Consider the following 25,118-nt stretch of genomic DNA (forward strand, 5'->3'; position numbering starts at 1 on the left):
CTCTACAGTGGAGGAGGTCCCAGTACAGGAACAATGACCCCCCAGAGCACCCTGTCTGGGACAAAGCTGCCCCTGAATTTCTACCCCAATTCCAGGGTATATAGCTCCTCCTCAAATGTCCATGGATTGCCCCAAAGCCACTGCCCAGCACCATAGCTCAGAGGAAGAAAGGCTGTGTAAGTTCATGTGTGGGCCCTTTAAGAGGAACACCTGGGACTACAGCAGTCTCCATGTCACTCAGCCACAATCCTTGCTGGTTTTTATCAGCTCAAAGTTGTGGGGACTTCTCTTCCCAGCTCTGAAACCCTGGGCTATGGATCTGGTGTAAGGCTGGGATTCTCTGCTTCTCATGGGAGGCCTTGCAGATATCTTTCCCGATTAAAAAAACAACAATGCACGTGGGTGCTAAACAGCCTGTTCAGTGCCTCCTCCCCTTCTACCAGTATCAATGTGCTTTCTTATTCTCTAGTTGTAGAATTCCTTTCACCAGATTTCAGACAGTTCTTATTGATGGTTGTTCTGTATTATAGTTGTAATTTTTATTTGCATGTGGGAGGCAGTGAGAACAGGCATTTGTTTACTTATGCTGCCATCTTAGTTTTTCTGTTTTTTGTTTTGTCTTTTTGTTGTTATTTTTTATAATCCAAATGACTTATTTGAGTTTTAGCATCATCCATTCTACTTTTGATTCCTGGTAAATTATTCTTTATTTCCATTAGTATGTCCTTCGTTTCTGACTGGTTCTTTTTTTGTGGTTTCTACGTTCTTTTTCATGCTATTAAAGTTCTCACTAAGTTCTTTGAACATCCTTATAACTATTCTTGTGAACTCTATCCCATAGTTTGCTTGCCTCCTCTGTTCACAGAATAGTTATAAGGATGTTATTTAGTTATTTTTCTGAAGATTTCTCCTGTTCTTTCCTTTGGAACTAGTTTATTTGTCTCTGCACTTTGGTTTATTTCTATGTATTAGATAAAGCTGCTACATTTCCCTGACTTGGTAGTCTCCTTGTGTAAGAGATGTCCTGCAGGGCCTAGTGGTACAGCCTCCCCAGTCATGGTAGCTGGGGACTGCAGGTGTACTCCTGTGTGGACTGTGTGGACTGTCTTATTATAGTTGATTGCTGTTGGCATCACTGAAAGGGATTGACCCTCAGGCCAATTGGCTGTGAGGACTGGCTGAGCCTACAGCAGAGGAGCTTCCATGTAGAAGTCAATGCAGTCTCAGTGTGACTTCTTTAAATCCCAGTTGTAGAACTTCCATTCAGCTATATTTCAAGTGGTTCTGAATGATGTTTGTTTTATAAATTAGTTGTAATTTTGATGTGGTTGTGGAAGAATTTGAGTACCACATTTACCTATGCTGCTATCTTGACCAGAAGTATCCAAAACTTTATTCTATTCAAATATAGAGAGTATAGTTTTTGTGGGGTTTTTTTTTGTATTTGTGTTTTGTTTTCTTTCATATCTCAATTAGCTTTGAAGAGCACTAGTCACAGAATATGTTTTCTAAAGGTAGTCCATTCAATGATAATTGTCAACAAGATAGCACCAGAGAGCTATCACATTGTTTTGGACAACTAAAGTAAAATTCAACTTGTGATGTCATAGCTATTAATAGCTCTGGTGTCCCAATTTAAAGAGCTATCATTGTAATATAGAAGCACATCAACACAGATTTAACACTCACAAAATTACCACCTTTTAATTATAGTGAAAGAAACATATTAAACAGCTGATGGGCAGCCACACAGTATGGTCCTTGAAGACAGGACCTCATCTGTCCCCATATAATGTGTGACACACAGTGGACACTCAATAATCCGATCAAATTGGTGAGTGGTTAGGACTACACATAAGAATATTACACACAGGAAAATAGTTGTATCTAATTAAGAAATCACTGCTTATTTCTGGGTCTATTATAGTAAATCTATTTTATTCAGAACTTACTGTTCCATCTTGTTGGATAATGCTGCCATAATTAGTAGATTCTTCAAAGGCAATGACATCTCCACTGTGACAGAACAAATAACAGAGTAATATTTTTAGTAAGACACTTATTTCTGAGCATATGAATAAAGTTTCTTTTGCAGTGAGGTAATTTATATGGGGAATAACTTTTACTTAAAAAACATTCTTGAAGTTTATATCCAAAACTAGTGAATATCTCCTAATTTCATTTATAAAAAAAATAATCAATTTCTATAACTAGGAGAACTACATATTAATATTAAAAGTTTATTCACTACAGAAGGAAGATATTATGTCATTATAGGTAGAGCTCACTCTTATGAGAAAAGAAAAAATATTATGAACATGAAGTCTTATACTTTCTGACATGGTGTTTAAAATGATCGATTCAGAAACAATGATATCCTCTGAATTGATGGATATAGCAGAATGTCTTCACAGAACAAGGAAAATGAGAATGTAAGTTCCATTTCACCATGCCTCTTAGATTCATATATTATACTGGAGACATGTAAATGTCATGGAGAACAAACTCAGTTTTACCCATGTGGTATGGTACATTTTCCCTTTAATACTGGGCATTTGAGAAACTGGGAGCACAGGAACTCGAATTTTTCACAGGGAGTGTTCATTCTTCAGATGCCAGAAGATAGTTTCCTCACTATCTTCACAGCTTTGGCATCTCTGTCCACTCCAACACATTTCCTCCCACTTGATTGTTCTGACTCTACCTAAACACACAAAGAGGAAGCCACCAGACTAACACTACTTTTGGAAGCAATGTCTTCAAGGTAGAGATGGCCTGGGAGGGAGGTGGGAGTGAGAGGAGGTGAAAGGAAACAGCTGTTATCTCACATAGAAAGGTGCTACATACCCTCCCAGTTTCTCTAAAGCCCCAGGAACTCGCTCCTAAAGGTTTATGTTACATAATTCTCCAACTCAACTCAAGGAACACTGGGCTGAATACATGACACCCATCTGGTCAATGTTTTTATGTAACACTCTATTTAAAAGAGGGCAGATAGGTTCAAGTTCTGGAATCAAATCCACTAAAAAGTCACTCAACTGAAAAATCTACATATAAACGAATCCACACAGTTGAAACCCATATAGCTTGAATCAACTATCAATATATATCTATACATAGGATGATGCATGGAGAGACAAAGATTAAGAATTAAAAAGTTTTTAGAATTCTACAATACTTGTCGTTCTTTCAGTGGTGTCTTCTTGAGTAAGTATGGACAATGGAGGATTTTCTTCAGAAAAAATTTATAAACAGCCCATTGCTGCACAGGACATTATATCAACAACAATAAAACAATTAATAAAATCTGGAATGAAATAAGACAAAAGAAAACATCAGAAATGAAAAGTTCACTGAATAATGGGTAGTCATCAACCTTTAAGAGACATTTTAAAAATCACTTGAGATTTTCTTCAACTAAATTGGAGGTAGGGTAATTTTTCTATCATTCCACATATCAACATGCTATTCCTAATATGTTTTCTTTGTAAAATGAATATATTCAATTGCATCCATACACCCATCCATCCATCTAATTGTCCATCCAACTGTCCATTTCTTATTCATTCATCAAATCGTTATTGCATGCTTACTCTATGGTGGGCATTGTTCTAAGCCCTACTGGATATAGCTGTGGCAGATAAGGTCTTTTCTCACAAAAGTTATAGCCTAAGAGGAGGAAAGATGTTACACAAATAATTCAAAGAGTTTAAGGGAAGGTTTTGACAAATAAAATATAGGTTTTTGGGTAACATATATATGTTAAAGGGCCATCCTATTTTCTTGTTAGTTTGACAGTTTACATCCCTATAAACTATTGTAGCAGCTGGATAAGCTCAAGAGAGCTTCACTTGTGATTAATTAGTGTACTTTGGTTGGCACATTACACAACACCATCTTTGGACAGCACTTATTAAACTCTTTCCCTAATGACAATAATCTTCATGAGACATACCTTTGTACCCAGAAACAGGAATCTGAAAGCTAGAAGGTCTAGTTTTTGATAAAATAAATGACATGGAAAGACTTCACCTATCACTTCCTTCTCCCTCCCAACCCTGACCCTGGTAGCTTTGGAGGCCAATCGCATGGGTGATGCTATCACATATTTTGGGGTTTTAAATGAAACTCCCACATTTCTGTCATGTGTTCAATGCAGAATGAGTATAATTCAATAGCCACTGAAAGGAGAGTGGTGTCAACCTTTCACTGTTATAAGGAGAAAGGAGAGGGCAATTAGGCCTATGTGTGGCAGACAAGGGGGCACCATCCTAATATAGTCACTGAGGAGCTATATCATTTTTGAAGATACGCCTGGTTAAAAGGCGATGAGAGGCAATACTAGAGAATGGCTACAAAGCAGCTGAGCAGAGAATCAGTGACTCAGTGCTGGAGACCAGCCTCCTGTAAGAGGGTGATGGTGAAGGGCCAAGTTAAAGGCATTACTCTTAGAGGTTCTGGCCAACAAGGTCGAATGAACACTTCAGGCGACAGCGGAGCTTTAATCTTGCAGGCAAGGCATGGTTGGGTGAGGAAGTGAGACCATGCAGACAGTGTGCCCCCTTCTGCACGCTGGGGACTGCCCCCCAAGAGGAGGGTCACTGAGGGTGAGGAGGCCAAAGCAGTATTGGAGGTGACAGTTTCAGCTCTCAGGGTACCAGCCAGGATGGCCTCATGTTCTGGGGTCACTGCCTCTGTGTCATTTCCGTATGTGGTTCTGATTCAGTCCTATGGAACATTTATTCAGTTACGATCAAAAATAGTCATTACTAAAATATGCCTTTAATAAAACCACAGCAAACACCCAGAGTTGGCCTTGCTGTGAACAAAGGACTTCCAGTCCAAAGAGAAATCTTCCTCCATGGTCCTCCTGGGCCTGAGACGCTTTAAGGTGCCAAATCATAATGACAGAGAAGGGGCCCGGGGCAGTGGGGAGCGATCTGAGGTGAATCCGTGCGGAAGGTCCCTTGGGTTCCTTGTGAGCTGCCCCTCAGCATCTGCACAGAGCCCCAGCCAGGCAGGCACAGGCTGTTAAGATTCAATTACTGGGAGGAAGGGAAAGAGCTCAGAGGTTCCAGAAAGGGCCAGGGGAATGCAGGGGGAGAGAACAGAGGCAGAGTCCTCTGGGGAGAAGGAAGTCCCAGGGGAGAAGGAAGGCCCAGAACAGAGCAGGCTTCCTTGTCCAGCTATTTCACTACCTTGCTATGTGGCCTTACATGCATTGCCTGGGCTTTGAGGACCCCAGTTTTCCATCCCTCTAAAGAGAGGGAGTGGGATTTAAGGACTCCTGAGACCCTTTCTAACTTTCAGAGCCTGTCCCCTGGGAACAGGTGGCCTCCAGTGCCCTGCAGGGCTTACATGATCGTTGGAAGATGCTTTCTGGGCTTTGCACAGGGCGGGTGCAGAGACCTTCCTACTGGAGTCTTGCAAATGGTCCTTCACTCAGCACAGTGCTGACAGCCACATCTCACTTTAATTAGTGTTATGATCAATTGGGCTAAAAAGGTCCAGTGTAAAGAGAATTAAGAAATGATTTTATGGTACACAACTTAACTTTTCATGCAATAAAATATTTTTTACTTTATTTTTTAATTGATTTCAGGGAGGAATGGAGTGGGAGAAGAGCTAGAAACATCAATGATGAGAGAGAATAATTGATTGGCTGCCTCCTGCACACCTATGCTACGGATCCAGCCTGCAACCCGGGCATGTGCCCTGACCGGGAATCCAACCCTGACCTTCTGGTTCATAGTTTGACGCTCAACCACTGAGCCACGCCAGCCAGGCCCCATAAAATCTTCTAAATGTAGTGTTAGGTTGATATGCTTTTTGGCATTTAACTTTGTTTTAGTCTAACTACAATTTGCATTCACATTCTCAGGTTTTGACATCATTTGTCATTAATCCAGACTTTCATTTACATCATTTTGGCATTGCAATTTGCCCTCTGAAAGCACTCTAACAACAGTGAAACAACTTGAAGCAATTATAAAGGTAAGAGGATAAAAATGTAATAAAATCTAGTTCATAGACTAGGCTTGTTTAAAGTGTCAGACTGCAGGACAAAGGTGCTTCATCTTCTAATCATTAAAGAATCTCATTTTAACATTTAGTCAAATCACACTAATTATTTTGGTTTTGAATAGAAGATTTCCTTAATTTAATGAATATTTTTATAACTGAAGTTAAAATAGTAAATATACATATGTATTGCAAAACACTGTATTTAATATCATCTTGATTTTATACTAGTACTAATCACTAAAATATATTGAGCACTAACTCATTGCTGAGTGTTTTACTTGCATTACCTTAGTTCTCACAATAACCTATTAAGTAGGTAGGTAGTAATGCGCTATTAACCCCATCTATCTATAATATTAAAAGGGTAATATGCTAATTAGATCAGACATCCTTCCGGATGAAGCCGGGGCCTGAGGGAAGCTTGGGTTTGGGTACCTGCCAGTGACCAGAGGGAAGCCCAGGTCCCAGGTGCCTGCCAGTGGCTGGAGGGAAGCCTGGGTCTTAGGTGCCAGAGGGAAGCTGGGGGAAGGAAGGCCTATTCTTGCACGAATTTCGTGCATTGGGCCTCTAGTATTTATATAAAAAGCTAAGTGACCATCCAACTGTCCAGTCATCTGGTACATATGACACACACTGACCACCAGGGGGCAGACACTCAACACAGGAGCTGCCAAGCTGTGGTGACTTGACAGCAGCAGTTCTCAAGTGACACATCCCAGACCAGAGAGGCAGGAGCCTGATTCCTCGAGGGGCCACATGATTCCAGCTTCAGCTGTGGGTTATGTTGTTGCTGGGGCACTTTTGGCCCTGAAACTGGTTTACTGCTCACTTGTGTTTGCATTCCACACCCTGTACAGCACCAATTTTGCAGGGTGCCCTCTTGCACTCTGGGACACCTATCCTAATATATAAAATTCACGGGTCCGTAACAAATGACCAAAAGTTTGACCTAACACCGGAAGTCGGTCTTGCAGTCAGTGGTGGGTTGCTGTGGTGACCCAGCACTGACTGTCACCAATGTTGGAGCAGTGACCCAGCACTGACTTGTAAGGGGTCTGTGGATCAGGCCCAGAGAAAGGCCCGAAGAGAGAGGCAGGGTCTGATCTGCAGCCTCCATGGCAGCTGTTGATCAGCCATTGCCTCTCTCTTTCTCTCCAGACTTCACCAGCAGCCACACCTGTTTCTCTCCAGGCCTCCACAGGGGTTGTGGATCAACCCTGCCTCTCTGATCAGGCAGGTCCAGAGATAGGCCCAGAGATGCTGACTGGCATAAAAACCAACCAATCAGAACCAAATCTGAGTGAACTGGAGGAGAAAATAGCTGCCTAGGAGGAGGAGTTTTTGATGCTGACTGGCATAGAAACTAACCAATCAGAACCAAATTGGCCAACAGGGGAGGGCAGTTTGGGGGCAACCAGGTCATCAGGAAAGGACAGTTAGGGGCGAGATCAGGCTGGCAGGGGAACGCAGTTAGGGGCAATTAGGCAGGCAGGCAGGCAGAGGCAGTTAGGAGTGATCAGGCAGGCAGAGAAGTTAGGAGCTATCCAGGCAGGCAAGCAGGTGAGAGGTTAAGAGCCAGTGGTCCCAGATTGCAAGAGAGATGTCCCACTGCTGGTTTAGGCCCGATTGGACAGTCGGACATCCCCCAAGAGATCCCCGATTGGAGGGGGAGCAGGCTGGCCTGAGGGAAGCCACCCTCCATGCATAAGTTTTGTGCACTGGGCCACTAGTCTAACTATATATACATAAAAGACTAAGTGACCAGCAGTACATCAGATGTGCACTGGCAATTTAAAAATAAATGTTGACTTGCCCATGCACAATACATGTAAAGCTCTTGCGGGTACCAATTGCACGTGTGTGTTTCGGTCTGTCATTGTGGTATACAAGGAGATATTAGAATAAGGTTAATCAATTTATCAGTCATGGTCTTTATCAATGTTGTTTTTATACCATGTTTTTATATCATGTCTTTGTTGTTGTTCTATCATGTTGTTATTGTTTATTAATAAATTTATATATTATTTTCACATACATTTTACTAATTTCTTTTCACCTCTGACACTTCTAATAGAGAAAGGGGGAGTAGCAATATTAAAATATTTATTCTAATTAATTTTTTTTCAATGTGCACGAATACGTAAACCAGACCACTGGTTTCACTATAAGGAAAGAACAACAGAATCTGTGGATCAGGAAACCCAGTCCTGACTCCACGGCTGGATCACTAGTAACTGCTCTAATTTGTCCTGTGAAATACACACATGTGATAAAAGGTAATAAATAAAAGAAGGGCAAAGGAAGACAGTTTTGAATCTTAGAATAGAAAAAAGCAACCTTATTTTTAAATCTGGCTTGCTAGGAATTGAGGATTAGTTATTTTCTGCATTGTGGCAGGTGCTTTAATACTGTTTAATTCTATCCTAACCTTTTCAATTTTATGAACAACTTAACTGCAAAATGACAGCTACAGGGACACCTTTGGCAATGATGAAATTCAAACTCATTCACATTCACCTTCCTGAGGCAAAACTCAGTAGCTGGGAGGCAGGGCTCACTGCAGACCGCAAACAGCAGTGGGCGTCTCTGGCCAGCGACGGGCAAGGGAGGGATGCTTTAAACAAATGCAAAGGTTGCCTGTTAGGGAGCTTTGGAGCACTAAATCTTTCCCAAGCGAGGGAGCAGTCCAGAGGGTAATGCTCCACACATGTGCTTTTTGAGCTGCTAGAAAACAACCAAGTAATACATATTTTTTAACCTAAACAAGTTCTAACAAGCCTTGAAAACCATAGGGTGGACAGCCAAAAGTGGGTTGCAACTTGGACATCTGACTAATACCTGAGAGTTAGGCCCCCCGGGGTTCATCTGGGCCTTTGCAGGGGTCCAAGACCCAAGAAGGAGCAGATGCCGAGGCTGCACAAACAGAAGAAAAAGCAGCTCTTTCCTGACTCCCTGGCCAGGAACCCTTTGGAGCCACTCACCCTAGGGAGGGAAAGCACCTCTGAAGGAACCGCTGGTGTTCTCCTGTCATCAGGAGGCCTGGGTGGCCACTCGGCCAGGCTGACACTCCCGTGGCCTTCCTCTTCTCTCCCCCCACTGCCCGCTCCCCGCCTGGCGGCCGGCAGGTGAACCCTTTGCCTTTCTGTTGGCACAACCGGCCAGCTGGACTCCCCAGGGGCTCAGGAAGCCCCCTGAGCTCATGAGCTGGCAAAAGAGCAAAGAAGTAAAAGAACAAAGCATGGAATGTTCAAGGCACAATTTTAGAAGCTTTTAAAAGCCTTTACTATGCTAAGTTGATAAAGCCGTGTGTGTGTGTGTGTGTGTGTGTGTGTGTGTGTGTGTGTGTGTTGAGGGGGGGTAGGAATGAAGGCAAGGGTTACTTTCCTTGTATCCCGAGAGAAACATAAGACTGTACAATTGATATCAAAATTTATGTTAGAAAGACTGGGGATTCAACTATATGGAAAATGACAAACTAGTTTTCTTTGAAACATATTAATCAGGGATTTTCCTAAATGGTAGAGAATAAAAGTGAGCAGAACTACTCTTTTGTCACACACACACACACACACACACACTCCATTCCCCTTTCTCCCCAGACAATAATAAAGCACTCTCTACTTTGGCCTCAATTCCTCAGTGAGTTTCTAGGTCAGCAGTTATACCGGGGTCCAAACCTCCATCTGGCTGCCAGCTAAACAAGACTGGAATCCGGGGAGGTCTGTTCCCATGAAGCCATGCTACCTGGGGAGGGGAGCGAGGAGGCAGAATGTTCTAGATTTCGTGAAGGAGCCCTTTTTATTTGGCGCACACTGCATAGAGTTCTTTTCTATTTTCTTTTTTTTTTTTTTTCACACCTAAAGCTTTACATTTGTTTTAAAAATCAAGCCTTGGTTTAGGCAGGCAAGGCCTCAGCACTTTTTAGTGAGACTCACCACCAGCCCCACCCCATCCCAGTGAAAGGGAAGCGGTCGACAGCAGGACTCCCCATCATCTCCATGGCCACCTGTGCAGGTGTCCAGTTAAGGAGATCATTAGTACCTCGGTGCCTGGCTCAGGACCATGTCCTCCTGCTGCTGCTACTGGCATGAGATAGGGTGGTGGTGCAGATGGTGTTAGAGACCTAAGCACAGAAATTCTATACTAATGGGCAGAGGAGGGGCACTACAGGGGAGGTAGGAGAGAGACACCCCCTTAGTCTTCCCTGATCTCTACACCCCAGGCCTAGACAGCTGCCTCCTTCATGAGGCAAGAATGCCCAAGTGGGGAACAGGGAGTCCATTGGGTGGGGCTGTGGCAGTCGCCCAGGCTGTGCTCCATATAAGAAAGTTGGCATCTGCAGGGTGGGAGAGAGATTCAGCACAGGGGTCCTAGGGGTTGTCCCTTCAGCTGTCCCTCAGGAGCCACAAGCCCCAGGCTCTTTTCACACGACTTTGGTCAGCTCCATTCTCCCTCCACCAGAGCTCAAGCGAGTGACTACAAACGAGTTCTTGTGTGCTTGCTAAGTCTCTAACAGACTCCCATCTCTTCCACCACCATCACCACAAGGGTCTGCAGATACCTGGTGGGTGGCAGCTAGGCTTAGTGTATTCTGGAACTTTTGCTGAGTGGCCTCAGACCTAGCACTGTCACCGAGTTTGAACCTGTATTAGTCAAGTAAGCACCACCCACCCCACCTGGTGACTCACTGGAACGTGCCTCTTACCACTCCAGAACAGCCAGAGGCTCTTCCAGTGACTTAGACAGACATTAGCCAGCAAGTGACGGTTGACCAGGGAGCCTTGGCCTGTGCTGACCTGCCCCTGGGCTGTGATGGTGGGAGCCAGCCTTGCTGCACCGTTAGGTCCGACCCAGGCACACCCAGGCCAGCAGAGGCAGGCACAAACTGCGGTTCCTCAGGGTGGTCACAGGCAGCATTTGACATTGACTTACACCACAGTCTCTCACGAAGCCCTGCAACAGCTACTCCCAGTGGTGAGCTTCAGACATCAGAGTAAGATCCAATGAGCTCCACAAGTGGCCCATACAAAGGGAGATGTTAGCAAGTTCCAAACGCTGAGGAGGCAAACTCCACTTTGGCTCAGCACCTGCACAGCAGCTGATACACTGCAGTCAGGTTGAGCTTCACAGTCAGCCAGCCTGAGGGTTGGACCCATACACGAATCGGCCAATAGCAACCAGGACTCAGTTACAAGAGGGAAGTAACAGCTGGCACTGCAGAAATACAATGGACTACAAGAAAATATTATGAACATCTGTATGCCAACAAATGGTACACTATGGAATAAATTTATAAATTCCTAGAAAAAAAATCTTCCAAAACTGAATCAAGAAAAAACAGAAAATCTAAGCAGACAAATTACAACTAATAAAATTGAAGCAGTAATTTAAAAACTTCCAAAAAACAAAAGTCCTGGACTAAATGGCTTCACATATGAATTTTACCAAACATTCAAAGGAGAAATAACAACTATCCTTCTCAAACTATGCCAAGAAATTCAAGAGGAGGGAATATTTTCAAGTTCATTTTATGAGGCCAACATTCTCCTGATTTCAAAACCAGATAAAGACACTAGAAAGAAAATTATATAGGCCAATTATATATCCCCCATGAATATAGATGCAGAAATCAATAAAATATTAGCAAACTGGTCCTAGCTGTTTTGATTCAGTGGTTAGAGGGTTGGCCTGCAGACTGATCACAGGTTTGATTCTGGTTAAGGGCACATACCTTGATTGCAGGCTAGATCCCTGTCTCTGGTCAGAGAAGCAGCCAGTCACTGTGTCTCTTTCACATAGATGTTTCTCTCTGTATGCCAGTGTCCCCTTCACTTCCACTCTCTCTAAAAATCAATGGGGGGAAAAATATCCTCAGGTGAGGATTAACAATAACAACAAAAATATTAGCAAACTGAATTGAGCAATACATTAAAAATATATCATACCATGATTAAGTGGGATTTATTCCTGGTTGGTACAATACTTGGAAATCAATTAATGTGGCATGCTGCATAAGTAAAATGAAGAATAAAAATAATATGATTGTATCAATGGATGCAGAAAAATCTTTTGACAAAATCCAACATTCATTTATGATAAAAACTTTCAGAGGGAACATAATGAAGGTCATATATGATAAACCCAAGCTAACATCATACTCAATGGGGAAAAAGTAAAAACATTTCCCTTAAGATCAGGATCAAGATAGGGATGTCCACTTTCACCACTCTCATTCAACACAGCACTGGAAATCCTAGCCACAGTGATCAAACAAGAAGAAGAAATAAAAGGCATCCATGTTGAAAAGGAGGAAGTAAAATTATCATTATTTTGCAGATGGCATGATACTACTTTATATAGAGAACCCTATGGATTCCACCAAAAAATAACTAGAACCAATAAATAATTTCAAAAAAGTAGCAGGATACAAAATAAATATCCCAAAATAATTTGCATTTTTATGCAACAATAATGAACCATCAGAAAGGGAAACTAAAAAATAATCTTTACTATTGCATTAAAACATTTAAGAATAAGTTTAACCAAGGATGAAAAAGACCTGTGCTCAGAAAATTATAAGATGCAAAAGAAAAAAAGAAAGAAAGAAACAAGAAGATACAAATAAGTAGAACCATATATCATGCTCATGGATAGAATGAATTAATATTGTTAAGATGTCCATACTACACAAAGCAATCTATAGATTCAACACAATTCCTGTCAAAATACCAATGGCATATTTCCCAAACTAGCACAAATAATCCAATAATTTATATGGAACCAAAAAGACCCCAAATATCCAAAGCAATCTTGAGAAAGAAGAGTGAGTATATTCCTAGATTCTCTACTCAGCTTCATCAATGTATGTGTCTATCCTCCACAAAACCACACTGCCTCAATTACTGCAGCTACACAGTGAGACTTCCTGTCAGATAGAGTTTCTTCCCACTTAATTCCTCTTTGTCAAGATTGTTTGAGCTATTTAAGGCCTTGCCTTTCACCTAAATTTTTTTAAAATATATTTTTATTGATTTTTTACAGAGAGGAAAGGAGAGAGATAGAGAGCTAGAAACATTGATGAGAGAGAAACATGGACCAGCTGCCTCTTGCACACCCCCTACCGGGGATGTGCCCGCAACCAAGATACATGCCCTTGACCGGGATCGAGCCCGGGACCTTTCAGTCCGCAGACCGATGCTCTACCACTGAGCCAAACCGGTTTCGGCTCACTTAACTTTTATAATAAGCTTACCTATGTCTAAAAAAAAACAAAAGACAACACGTTGTTGAGATTTTTTTTTTTTAACATAATTGGGAGACAATTCACATACCACACAATTCACCCATTTAAAGAGTGCAATTCAATGTTTTCTTAGTGTATTCCCAGGTTTGTGCAATTATGCAGAGAAGAGATGACGGAGCAGTGCTGAGACGGCTGTGAGCCGTCTTGCAGACTGGCCTTGTCTGGCCTCTGAGAACTCAGTTCCCACAATATTCTCTAGTAAGAGAGGGTCACTGCTCCTAGAGTGTTTGTGCCAACAGTGTTGTGGCTGGTGCTGAACAGCCTGCTTTCTTGGGGGAAATCTACAGTTTTGGCGCATGCTAGAGCTTATGTGACCAGCTCCCAATAAAAACTTTGAAAGTGGCGTCTCTAATGGGGCTTCCGTGGGCAGAGACCTCACACTCCTGCTGCTGCCAGGTCTGGTGGTGCCGGTGGCCCTCGAGAAAGGGGAGGGCATGGGGAACCTGCACACGGATTCTTCCAGGCTCTATGTTTTCTCCCCTTATGATCCAACCGTGCGCCCTTACACATCTCGTTGGGAAATGTTAGTCGTGGGTCTGCAGCTATTATTTGGGTCTGCCTGGTTTATCTGGGGCTCTTTCCTGATGCTGCCTCGGGGACTAGAGGACTGTCCACTCTGTCAGGGAGGGTCCCTCTGCGGGTGCCCCTCTGCGGATGCCCCTCTGCTGGTGCCCTCTGCTGCCTTTAGCTGGGTAGGGGACACAACGAAGTTCCTTGAACCAGGTTACTCACTGTAGCTGGGTCTCACTTGACTGATAGCTGACACTCAGGATCTCTGGGGAAAAGGAGTCTCTCAGACCCAGCAAGGAAGAAGAGTTCTGCTGTTTATTTTTGACCAAGTCCCCACGGAGTTCCCTCGCTGAGCATGCTGAAGGAAGAATGAGGGGAGACACTGGGTCTGGGCGGGTGGGTGGCTGCAGGGTGCTAGTGTTGGTTGTGCCATCCTGAGCCCAACAGCTCCGTTTCCTTGTACAACTTTTCAGAGTTTTCCATTGGTTGTCTTTTGTATTATTTTCAGAGTTTACAGTTGTGCATAGCAGAGAGGAGCAGAAAGAAGTGGGTCTATGTCATCATGTCACAAACAAAAGTCACGACCATCATAGTTTAATTCATCATATTTCAATTTATTAGACACCATCATATAATAAAGCATTTCACTCCCTGGTAACACTGATTTATAATAAATGTATGATCTGATTTCAAAAGTTTCTGAGGTAGTTTGAATTAGGTACAGGGAACAAAATGGTATAGACGCACTTTTCCTTGCTCCTGCTTTCTAACACAAATAAGTGGCTCAGTGGATGGAGCGTTGGCCTGCAGACTGATGGGTCCTGAGGTTTAATTGTGGTCAAGGGCATATACCTCAGTTGCAGGCTCCTCCCCAGACCCAGCCTTGGTCAGGGCTCATGCAGGAGGCAACCAATTGATGTGTTTCTCTCACATCGATGTTTCTCTCTGTCTTTCTCTATCTCTTTCACTCTCTCTAAAAATCAATGGAAAAATATCCTCAGTTGAGGATTTTTTTAAATTAAATTTAAATGGTTCAAATGTTCCAAATAAAAGACATAGGGTAGCTGAATGGATAAGAAAATAAGACCCATATATATGTTGTCTTCAAGAGACACACCTCAAAAGGAAAGATACTCCACACCTCTGCCTCCTCAGTCCTTCATCCTGCTCACACTCCTCCCTCTGCCTGGACATCCTCTGCATTCTTGCCCTCTCTCCCGTCCACCCTCCCACTTGTCAACATTCTAAACTGCCCTTTATGGCTTAGCTCAAAGCATGACTCACGTAGCACCTTCATGACCCTCTGCCCAGGACGGCTGCTCTGTGAGTTCCATGGGGTCTTTTGTATACTTCTATATCCATCATGTTGCCCTTTAGTATCAGGTTCAATGTGTGTCCATCTCTGCTATTAAGCGACCAGAGAAAAGGGCCCATGTCTTATCTACGTTGGTGGCTCCACCTCAGCAGCTGTGCACATATAGGCACCTTCTACAAAAGGTGACATGTAGTTTGTTATAATTTATTATCCAAACTAGAGCCATTTTGAGAGTGAAGGGGCACTCTTAACCCTACCAGACTGCTGTACCAATTTTTCGGTAATTTCCGAATCTGCCGCTATACCGCTGCACCTAATTTTCGGTACTTTGCTTAGACCTATTTTCTACAATGTCTCCAAATTCCATCTTATTCTAACCATTTGTTTGCATGTAACTAACATTTTCTATATCATGTTGATTTTTTCTCTTTAGTACTCAGGAGCCCGAGTACAGGGGACAGTTAGGCTTGGGGCCTCGGGTCTGGCAGGGTTAATAATTATGCTGGTCTGCAAGTAACGCTAAGCATGTCCCTGGCTGCTGGGTCACATGTGGTCTATTTTTGGCAAATGCAGGTTCAGGAGGTGGTTTCTGAATTAAGAGACTGTGCTTACAGTCACCAGTGGACATGTGAAAGGGTGAAGGAGGGCACCTTTCCTGGAGCTGGTATTACTGGGGTGGTTCCCTGAGCAGGGAGTCCCTGGGGTATGTCTGAGGGAAGGAACAGGATTCAGGAAGGTCCAGTTAGACCACATGTGTCAAACACAAGGCCCGCGGGCCAAATCCGTCCCGCCAGGCCTTGCAATGTGGCCCGCACCGCGCTGTCATCACTGCTCTGCTGCGTTTCCATCACAATGACAGTTTATGACTGTTCAGTAAACCATTCGGCCCGAGATTTAGGCTGGATTTTAGATTTTGGCCCCTTCTCTGATTGAGTTCGACACCCCTAAGTTAGACAGAGGGAAGAAGGAAGGACATCATGGAAGGATAGGATGATGGAAGCAGACAGCACCACATTTGGTCTAGTCAGAGAGAGATTTTAGGGCTGAAACTGATGGCTTCTATTGATAGAAATAGGCAGCAGCATGCTGGGAGCATAGCAGGAAGAAACAGCGCTAGCACCAGGTATGTGCATAGAGGGCTGTGGTCTTTACAGCAGGAGATCAGTGCGGCCAGCACCTGTGCATTTTGGTTATGTTTAGAGAGAGGTGAGGCTGAGGAGAGGAAGGCCACAGGGGATCCATGGAAATACAGTAATATCCATGTAAGGTGACAGGAATTTAAAGGAAATATCGGTAACCAAAATGTCAGATCTGAAAAGGTAGAGTTGACAGCACTGTGTGACCTAGTTTGGGGGCAGCACTCTGTACCATCTACCTGTCGGTACCAGGCACTGAGATGTGGAAGCAAAAGGCAGAGATTATTTGGACAGAGCTGATAAGTTTAGATTGTTACACACCGAGGACGAGGCGCCAGTGTGCCATCTGAATAGAAGTGTCCAACAGACTGTAAGAGAGAAAGCCCAGGGCCGGGAGGGCCGAGACCGGGGAGAATCATTTAGAGGAGCCATCCATGGAGGCAAGCAATAGGTGAGCTATAACAGGATGATATGTCTGGTGGCCAATCAGAAGAAAGGCCATTAGTTGTCATGGATTGGACATGGGGAAAATGCCTGCACTGAGTGGCTGATAGAGAGACAAGGAGACCCAGAAGAGAGGCACAAGAGGCCAGGATCCAGTGACTGAGATAAGGAGTAAGATGAAAAACAGCTAAGGAAGTGAATTTCTCTGGCCCATTATATTAGTAGACACTGATTCTCTGCCCATGTCAAAGGCATGCTGATGTGATGTGTGTCTTTTCATCCTGGAAGAGGATGAATGGCAGATAAGCCAAAAAGCCAGTTAGAGTCAACAAAAATATGAATGGTTCTAATATTAATAAAGCTGTGACTGATGAACAAAATCCTTAAAGGATAGAAACCAACCTGTGATACCTTTTTTCATACTGAGCATACAAGAAAGAACTTTTCTTAATACAGATTCCATCATAATTGTACCTAAAAAAATAAAGGTTGTCTTTAAAGATTAGGTCAAACCACTGACATGCGTTATCATTGACTCAGTGTATGAGGGCAAGCTAATGGACACTCAGCCTGTCAAGCTCTACTAGGTAGACAATTTCATACCATTTCAAGCCCATGAGCTGTGAAGCGGGCTTGTGAATGTTCTTCTCTGCTTTTCCAGTTTAGGGTCCTCTGATCTTAGGGATGCAACAGGGAAAGCCTCCTGCTGCTGCGAGGCCTTAACCTCTGGAAAGCACATGAAGCCCACCAAGGCGCCCCCTTGGTGGCTCGGGCTCTCAGCAGGCCCGCCAGGAAGCTGCCCTCTGTGGCCCGGGCTGCTCTGCGGAGCCGAGCCTGCAGCAGCGCCCCCAGGCCCCTAGCTCAACACAGTTTTTCCAAATGGACCACGGCTAAGTGTTGTTTGGCAAACTCTTCCACTGTCTCCCACGCCTTTCCTAACATGGCTTCCATTTCTTCCCACGGATTTTCTGGTCTCTACTGATTTTTCTTAATAAATAAAACCTGTAAATTAATAATAACTGAGTGACAATCATAACAACATGTACCATGGAACACTGTGATTTCTTGTGGTGTTAAAAATAGAGCGTGGGTACCTAGTTTCCTAAGTATAATTCAAATCCGCTAATTTAGCTCAAACAGTAATGAATGCAGTTCTGTTATTCTGTATGTGTAATTATTTAAATATTTCAACAATTGGACATTTACATATCCAAATATTTAAGGTTTAAGACACAAAGATATATTGTGACTTTTGTGTCTGAACAAAATTCCTGAAAAACTGACATTGGTACTTGGTTCTAGAATTACCTGTGTTATTCTAGGCACTAGGGTTCCCATTTGAATTATGCAAACTCTCTGATAAGAGTTGATATTTATAGTTTGTTTAGTTTTATATTATTTTGGTCAACTTATTTTGTGATTCCCTCCACCACCACCCCCAATATTTGTTTCCAACATTTAAAAGAAAACCAAATGGATAACCCTCCCTGGCACTTCCTCTCCTGCCCAGCCCCTGGGCCAAGACCAGAAAAAAGCAAGTGCAGGAGCTGAAAGGACGAGGATGATTAAAAGAAACTTAGAAATGAAACTTCTGCTGTCTCCTCTCACGCTGTATAAATTATATTTCCTCTTTTCCGGTGATAAAGAAAATGTGTGTAAATAAAATTTGAAAAAAGATGAGAAGTATAAAGAAGAAAACATAACACTTGAAGGAAACCACCATTTAAACTTCAGTGCAGTCCCTCCCAGTCTTTTACCAAAGCCTCGGTGCAGGCCCGTATTCTCTGGGGTAACGTGAAGTAGTTCACATCACACAACTAGCATGTCTGCGTTCTTGCTTTCCACTGTCTTCCCTGCATGTTGAGCAATAAACATCTGCCTCCATCATTATGAATTCTCTGAAAACAGGAATTTTAATAGCTGCATTATAGTCCATCATGTGAGTGTCCCATATTTCGCCTTCTGAAAGGGCACCTATGTGCTGTATCCCTGTACAAAACCATTTCTGGTTGGGGGTGCTTAATTTTACTCAGTCCTTACCATTATCCACTTTCCTTGTGTGCACCGGGTGCCTTCAGACAATAGACATATCTATACTGATAAAAGCCTAGGTAGCCCTAGCATGCGATGTCATCACAAGATGGCCACCACAAGATGGCCACGCACACAGCGGAGGTGAGGCCTGGGGGTCCTGCTGCTCCACACAGCATGGAGGAGGTGGGTCCCCGTGTCTTTGCTGCCTTGCACAGATGACGTGGGTCACAGCAGGGGAGAGAAGTTGTGGGAGATCAGGCTGGCAGGGGAGGCCATTTGGGGGTGATTGGGCTGGCAGGGGAGTGGTTAGGGGGCAATCAGGCAGGCAGGCAAGCAGGTGAGCAGTTAGGAGCCAGTGGTCCCGAATTGTAAGGGTGATGTCCCAGATTGCAGAGGGTACAGGCCATGCTGAGGGACATCCCCCACCCCCCAATACACAGATAGTTTTCAAATAAAGCTAATGAGTGTAATGCATTCAGCTGAGAATGTAGAATGTAGTTATCATTCACCTAGACAGAGCATTAAAGAGGGCAGATTTACAATTTACAACATTACAATGGAAGTGTATGTTCAATTTTCATCTGGAAGAGCCCCTGAAATCATTGGGCTCTTAACCAATAGCTATCGAGACTTTCAAACTCATTGGAGAGATTCCAAATGGCTGTCACATGTTAAGGTTTTCCTGGGTCTGGATTCACCTCCGAGCGTCTGGCTCCTGCTCCAGGTGAAATGGGTGGGAGCACCACACCGGCTCCCTGCAGAGCATATCTCTGCCATTTCTGGGTCTGAGATCCAGGGTATGGAGCCTCAGAAGACATGGCCTTCCTGTGGAGGTTGCTTCCCACGCCACAGGCTTCCTTTTCTCTTTCACACGGGTCACACGAAAGGCTGCCATGTGTGGTGTAACAAAGAGTATTTTTAAAATACATTAAAGCAGCATTTATTAAAATAGTACAAAATCAATTTTCATTTCATTAAAAATTACTCACGTGAGCATTGTTACTGAATATGCCTCAAATACATGATCTTAAATTCAGTTTTTATACTTGATTTTAATGGAAGTTATACTTAGAAAAAAATCACAAAAACATATAAATCCAAATGAAAGAACAACCAGTATGATCTGCAGAGGGACTGAAAATGTGGGGAATGGGAAGAAACAGCCTTCTCTCATCTCAGGATCCTGTAAACTGTTACTTGTAGAGTCGCAAGTTTGAACGCTTGTTCCATTAAAAGTAGGGTTTTCTGGAAGTGATAGAAAATAAACCAAACAAAAAATGAAATGTGATTTCTCCTTTTCTGCAAAGAAAGAGAAGGAATTAAATGTCACTTTATTAAAGCTGTCACATAACCTCTAAAGGCACTTGTCCAAATAACGACAGTGTGTAAATTGATAAGTCACACCCTGCTTCATTTAATAATGTTTCAGGAGAATGGGCAAAGGCACACTAAAGCAATCACTTTGTGTTTATGTAAATACCATTTTAAAGGTTTTTATGAGTGTGGAGGCATCTTTTAAAAGCAGGGTGCTTGTTTTTTAATGTTTTATTGATTTTTTTATAGAAAGAGGAAAGGAGAGGGATAGAGAGTAACATTGATGAGAGAGAAACATCATTGATTGGCTGCCTCCTGCATTCCCCCCCCCCCCCCCCCCCCCCCCCCCCCGCCTTCCCGATCAAGCTTGCAACCTGGGAGTGCACCCTGACCAGGAATCTAACCAGTGACTTCTTGATTCCTGGGTCAATGCTCAACCACTGAGCTATACCAGCCAGACAAAAGCAGTTTTTAAATAGTAACTTTTGGTGTGGTTCATATTCTTCTTCGGTAAAAACATTCCCAAACTGATGCATGTTCCCCACTGTTCTGAGAAAATTATCTCATGATGTCATTCCTACCATGAGATGATTTTCACTAAAGCATCCCCAAACCAAATATGTGTTTGAAACAATTTCTGACAGCAGCTAAAGAATGAGTGTGGGCCCTTTTCTGCTGATTAGTAGTTGGAATTCCTTGGCAGAGAGAGGCCACAAACATCTGTCTATATGCTCTGTGGCAGTACAAAAGTAGATATATCCCAATAGATGCTCAAAGATAAAGTAAAGCATGTTTTATGAAAAGAATAATGTCTTTACCTAGGTTAAAACCACTAATATTAAAGACCCAACGAGCCAGTTCATGGCACACAGCTGTCCAGGTTGTCCTTTTCAAATATAGTTTTCATGTGTCATCACTGTGCATAGCCTTGGTTCTTCCCAGTGCCTCACACCCACACCTATGTGAGCTAAGCAATCTAGCTTGTACTTCTTCCACTTGCCTCAGCTCCTTCCTCTACTAGCTTCTAAAAAGTGTTGCCACATTGAGTAGATTTGAAACCCACAAGAACACTGTAAACATCTTGACCATGCCCTTACTTTACCTCGTGGATTCTGGCTATAAAAGAAAGACGGCTTGCAGGCTGTGGCACTGTCTCTCCACCCGAGAGCAGCATCCCACCTAGCCCCAGTTTTATTCTCTTGTCTGTCTTCTTTAATCTTTCACCATCACTCTCCCTGCCCCCTGCACCTCAAGTATACTCCTGGCCGTGCTAAGCACTGTGCACCTACAGAAGTTGAGTTCTGTGGGATTCCTCCATGTTCAACAAACCTTCTACTGGAGCTAGTTTGAGCAGATTTTTTTTTCTTGATAACAAACTAGTGGCCTGGTGCATGAAATTTGTACACATTAAAAGGGAATTAATTAGAGGAAATATGTTAATATTGCTATTTGCCTTTTCTTTATAATAGAAAAGTCAGGATGAAAGAAAATTAGTAAAATGTATATGAAAATCTCCCTCCTGTCAAAGTCTGGGGTGCACTGTGGGACCCAAATTCAAGTCCCTGCCCACCCACGCGTGCCTTAAAATCACACCAAACTGAAACCCAGCTGGCCACACACCCATTGGAAGAGACCCAGACCTGGCCAGCCCCACCCCCATCAAGCCTTTCAGGGGCAGGTGACATGGCCTCAGGTCCCCCATTCAGGCGCCAGGGCAGAGGTGTGGCCTCAGGTCCCCTGTCAAGCCTTGCAGGGGTGGGGACACAGCCTCAGGTCCCCCGTCAAGCCTTGCCAGGGCAGGGAGCATGGCCTTAGGTCCCTGCTGATTGTTCATTACAGCATCATGGTGTGATGACAATTTGCATAATAACCTTTTATTTTTAGTATTGTGTACTAGAGGCCCAGTACACAAAACTCATGCATGGGGATTGGAGGAGGGGTGTCCCTCAGCCCAGCCTGCACCCTCTCCAATCTGGGACCCCTCTGGGGATGTCTGACTACCAATTTAGACCCAATCTAAATGGGCAGGCTGGCACCAAACTGCTCGCCTGCCTGCCTTCCTGATTGCCCCTAACTGCTTCTGCCTGCCAGCCTGATTACTCTTAACCATTCCCATGCCAGCCTGATTGATATCCAACTGCTCCCCTGCCAGCCTGTTTGCCCCCAACTTCCCTCCTCTGCCAGTCTAGTCACCCCTAACTGCCCTCCCTTGCAGGCCTAGTCCCTCCCAACAACCCTCTCCTGCTGGACATCTTGTGGTGGCCATCTTGTGTCCACATGGGGGCAGTCATCTTTGACCACATGGGGGCAGCCATCGTGTGTGCTGGAGTGATGATCAGTCTGCATATTACTCTTTTATTAGATAAGATAGAGATCTAGTACATGGGTAGGAGCCGGCTGGTTTTCCCTGAAGGGTGTCCCGGATCAGGGTGGGGGTTCCCTTGGGGCGTGAGGTGGCCTGAGAGGGGCCTGTGGTGGTTTGAACCTAGTAGAGGAATCCAAATGGAGGCCTTGGTATCTGAAATTTATTTACCTTCTACAATTGAAACTTTGTAACCTGAAGTGGAGCCAAGCCTTCTGCTTGATCTGTGGCTGCCGCCATTTCTGTTTGGATTTGTTTACTTTCTATAAATAAAACTTTATAGCCTAGAGTGGAGGCCTAGGCCAGCTAGTACAGGCAGAAAGCTTGGCTTCCGCCATTGCCTGGGAAACCCAAGCCTCCCTCTTGCTCTCTGTGGCTGTAGCCATCTTGGTTGAGTTTATTTGCATACTCACTCTGATTGGCTTGTGGGCATGGCTTGTTAGTGTAGTGGAGTAATGACTAATTTGCATATTACTTTTTATTATATAGGATAAATGTGTTTCTAATACTTGTCATTTATCTTCTCAGTGAGGATTCTGGAAGAAGCAGGTTGCTCCCTCACCAACATAGAAGTAACTGTTTAGAGGTATGCTGGTGATCCATGGCTAAGCAGAAAGAGGACTGTATTTGAACCTTCATTCAACAAATATTTAGGAAGCACTTACATGAGCCATATGCATACAAAGGGTTGGGCAAACATCAGTAAGGACACGTTGCAATGTTACCTGTCCCTCCTCCTGCCGTCACCCACAGCAAAGACAGAGGAATGAAAATAGGCATACCCCAAAAGATTCTGCAAAATAGAACACATTAGATTGCGACTGAAGGTTTAGCTAGGGACCTTGTCAGAACAGTCACATAGCTCTGGGCCACAAGGTGGGCCTCTTGGCAGGGAACATGGGGTGGGGGAGACACAGCCAGACCTCAGGGGCCCAAAGAGCCACCAAGAAGGCTGACTAAACCACCAGAGGGAATGGCACGATGAGGACAAGGACATTGCCAAGGCCAGGGAAGAAAGCAAGGCCTGAGAAGATATCCGTCTAGGTGGGGTTGGCTTGGAACAGTGCCGGTTTATACCTGTTGCCCTTGTGCATGTGTTTCTGGCTCTCCTGTGCATTCTTCATGGTTTAACCCATGACTTCTGTGGGCCTTCTACACCGCAAGCCACCCCTCTCCCCATGTGGCCTGGGGCTCTCTTTGGGGAAGACAGGAGGAAAATGAAAGAGATAAATGCCTTTACCTAGGGAGACTGGGCATGATCTCAGATGACTGATTGAACCATTACATTGGGCTAACTCCACTAGATCAGACTAAAATTTAACTGTTTCTCCCTGGTACCCAGCCCATGCAGAAGAGAGTAGTACCCCTCAGGGTCTTACACATGGCTTTGTGTTTAATGGAATTATTTGCCTCATTAACATGGAGAAAAGGGAGACTAAAGAGACTTGAAGTGACCTTGTCCCCAAGTCAGACAGCCAGTTAAGTCGCAGAGCACAGAGGGCCTGGGTTAACCATTCTGCCAGAGATGTCTAAGTGGCACTTTCCTTGCTTGTGAAATGGGGCACTAAAGCAGCTACTGCTGAGTGAGACTGTGAGGCAGAAAGTCAGTAAGCTCTTGGCCCAGTGACTGGCACATAGTAAGTGTTCAATATGCTTCTGAGGGTTGTCTTTTATAATTTTCCTTGAAAAGAAATCGTGAAAGTAATTTCAGTTATTTCAAAACTTTTGGGGTAATGATAATATTATGGCTATGTTTTTAGAGAATTCTTATCCACTTTAGAGACACACAGTCAAATATTAACAGGTGAAATGAGAAGATGTCTGAGGCCTCCTTCAAAGTTGGTAGGGAGGGGGAGAGGAAAGAGAGAGTAGGATAGACGAAATAAAGTTGGCAGGTACTGAGGATCGCCAAGCTGGGTGTCTGCCTCAGGGAATCATTTACTTCACTCCCCACCTTTGTATGTGTTTTAAATTGTCCATAATAAAAAGCATGTGTGTGTGTGTGTGTGTGTGTGTGTGTGTGTGTGTGTGTGATTTTTGAAACTTTATTCTGGGGGTGATGCATAAAAGATATGTATACAAACATAGACAAACACTAGTTTCAGTTCTGCCCAAAAACCTTCTTCAACATATAGACTACCCAAAGTATGATACTAACAGTGTAATTAGGACTAGTGTTTCATTAATATGGCATTATTCATTTTCCGCTTTGGTGTTCGGCAGAACATTGTTGCAACTTGTGTTCTGAAAAAGAAAAGGTTTCTATTTGGAAACTTTCAAATACTAGATCTTTGTCTTGATGAGTCACATGTATATCCTCATGTTAAAGGATCTGAGTGGGCCTGCAGTAAAAAAGCCTGTTGAACTCCATGTAAGTTGGTGTTGCAAAGTTTAATTGTCTGCAGAATCTCACCCCTCCCATTTGTTTGCCTTTTTGTCTATTTTTGCATAACATTGCTCATCACTGATAAACAGCTTGAAGGATACTGGGTTCCATGGGAAACACTGGCATGGGATATACACCCTAGAATAAATCAGATCTCATGAGCTGTCCTGGGACTGTCAGGTGCTGTTAAACAAAATGGTCCTAGGGATTTGACTGAAAGGAAGCTTAGTGTCCTTGTCTTGTGCTTCCTTTGTCCATGTCTCTCTTCCTTCCTTCTTAATGGCCCAACC

The 25,118-nt window shown here is 43.7% G+C and overlaps 1 protein-coding gene across 1 annotated transcript in view; it reads right to left on the reverse strand.

Annotated features, from left to right (window-relative positions):
• RFX8 (regulatory factor X8) overlaps positions 1-23,566 on the reverse strand; it is a 45,731-nt gene extending 22,165 nt beyond the window's left edge. Inside the window, 3 exon segments of the mRNA XM_045587236.1 lie at positions 1,953-2,016; positions 17,135-17,206; positions 23,520-23,566. Of these exon segments, the coding sequence (XP_045443192.1) occupies positions 1,953-2,016; positions 17,135-17,206; positions 23,520-23,566 (183 nt within the window).
• Positions 23,567-25,118: the final 1,552 nt, after the last annotated feature.

The sequence above is a fragment of the Pipistrellus kuhlii genome, unplaced genomic scaffold, assembly GCF_014108245.1.
Source record: "Pipistrellus kuhlii isolate mPipKuh1 unplaced genomic scaffold, mPipKuh1.p scaffold_m20_p_27, whole genome shotgun sequence".
Classification (NCBI taxonomy): Eukaryota; Metazoa; Chordata; class Mammalia; order Chiroptera; family Vespertilionidae; genus Pipistrellus; species Pipistrellus kuhlii.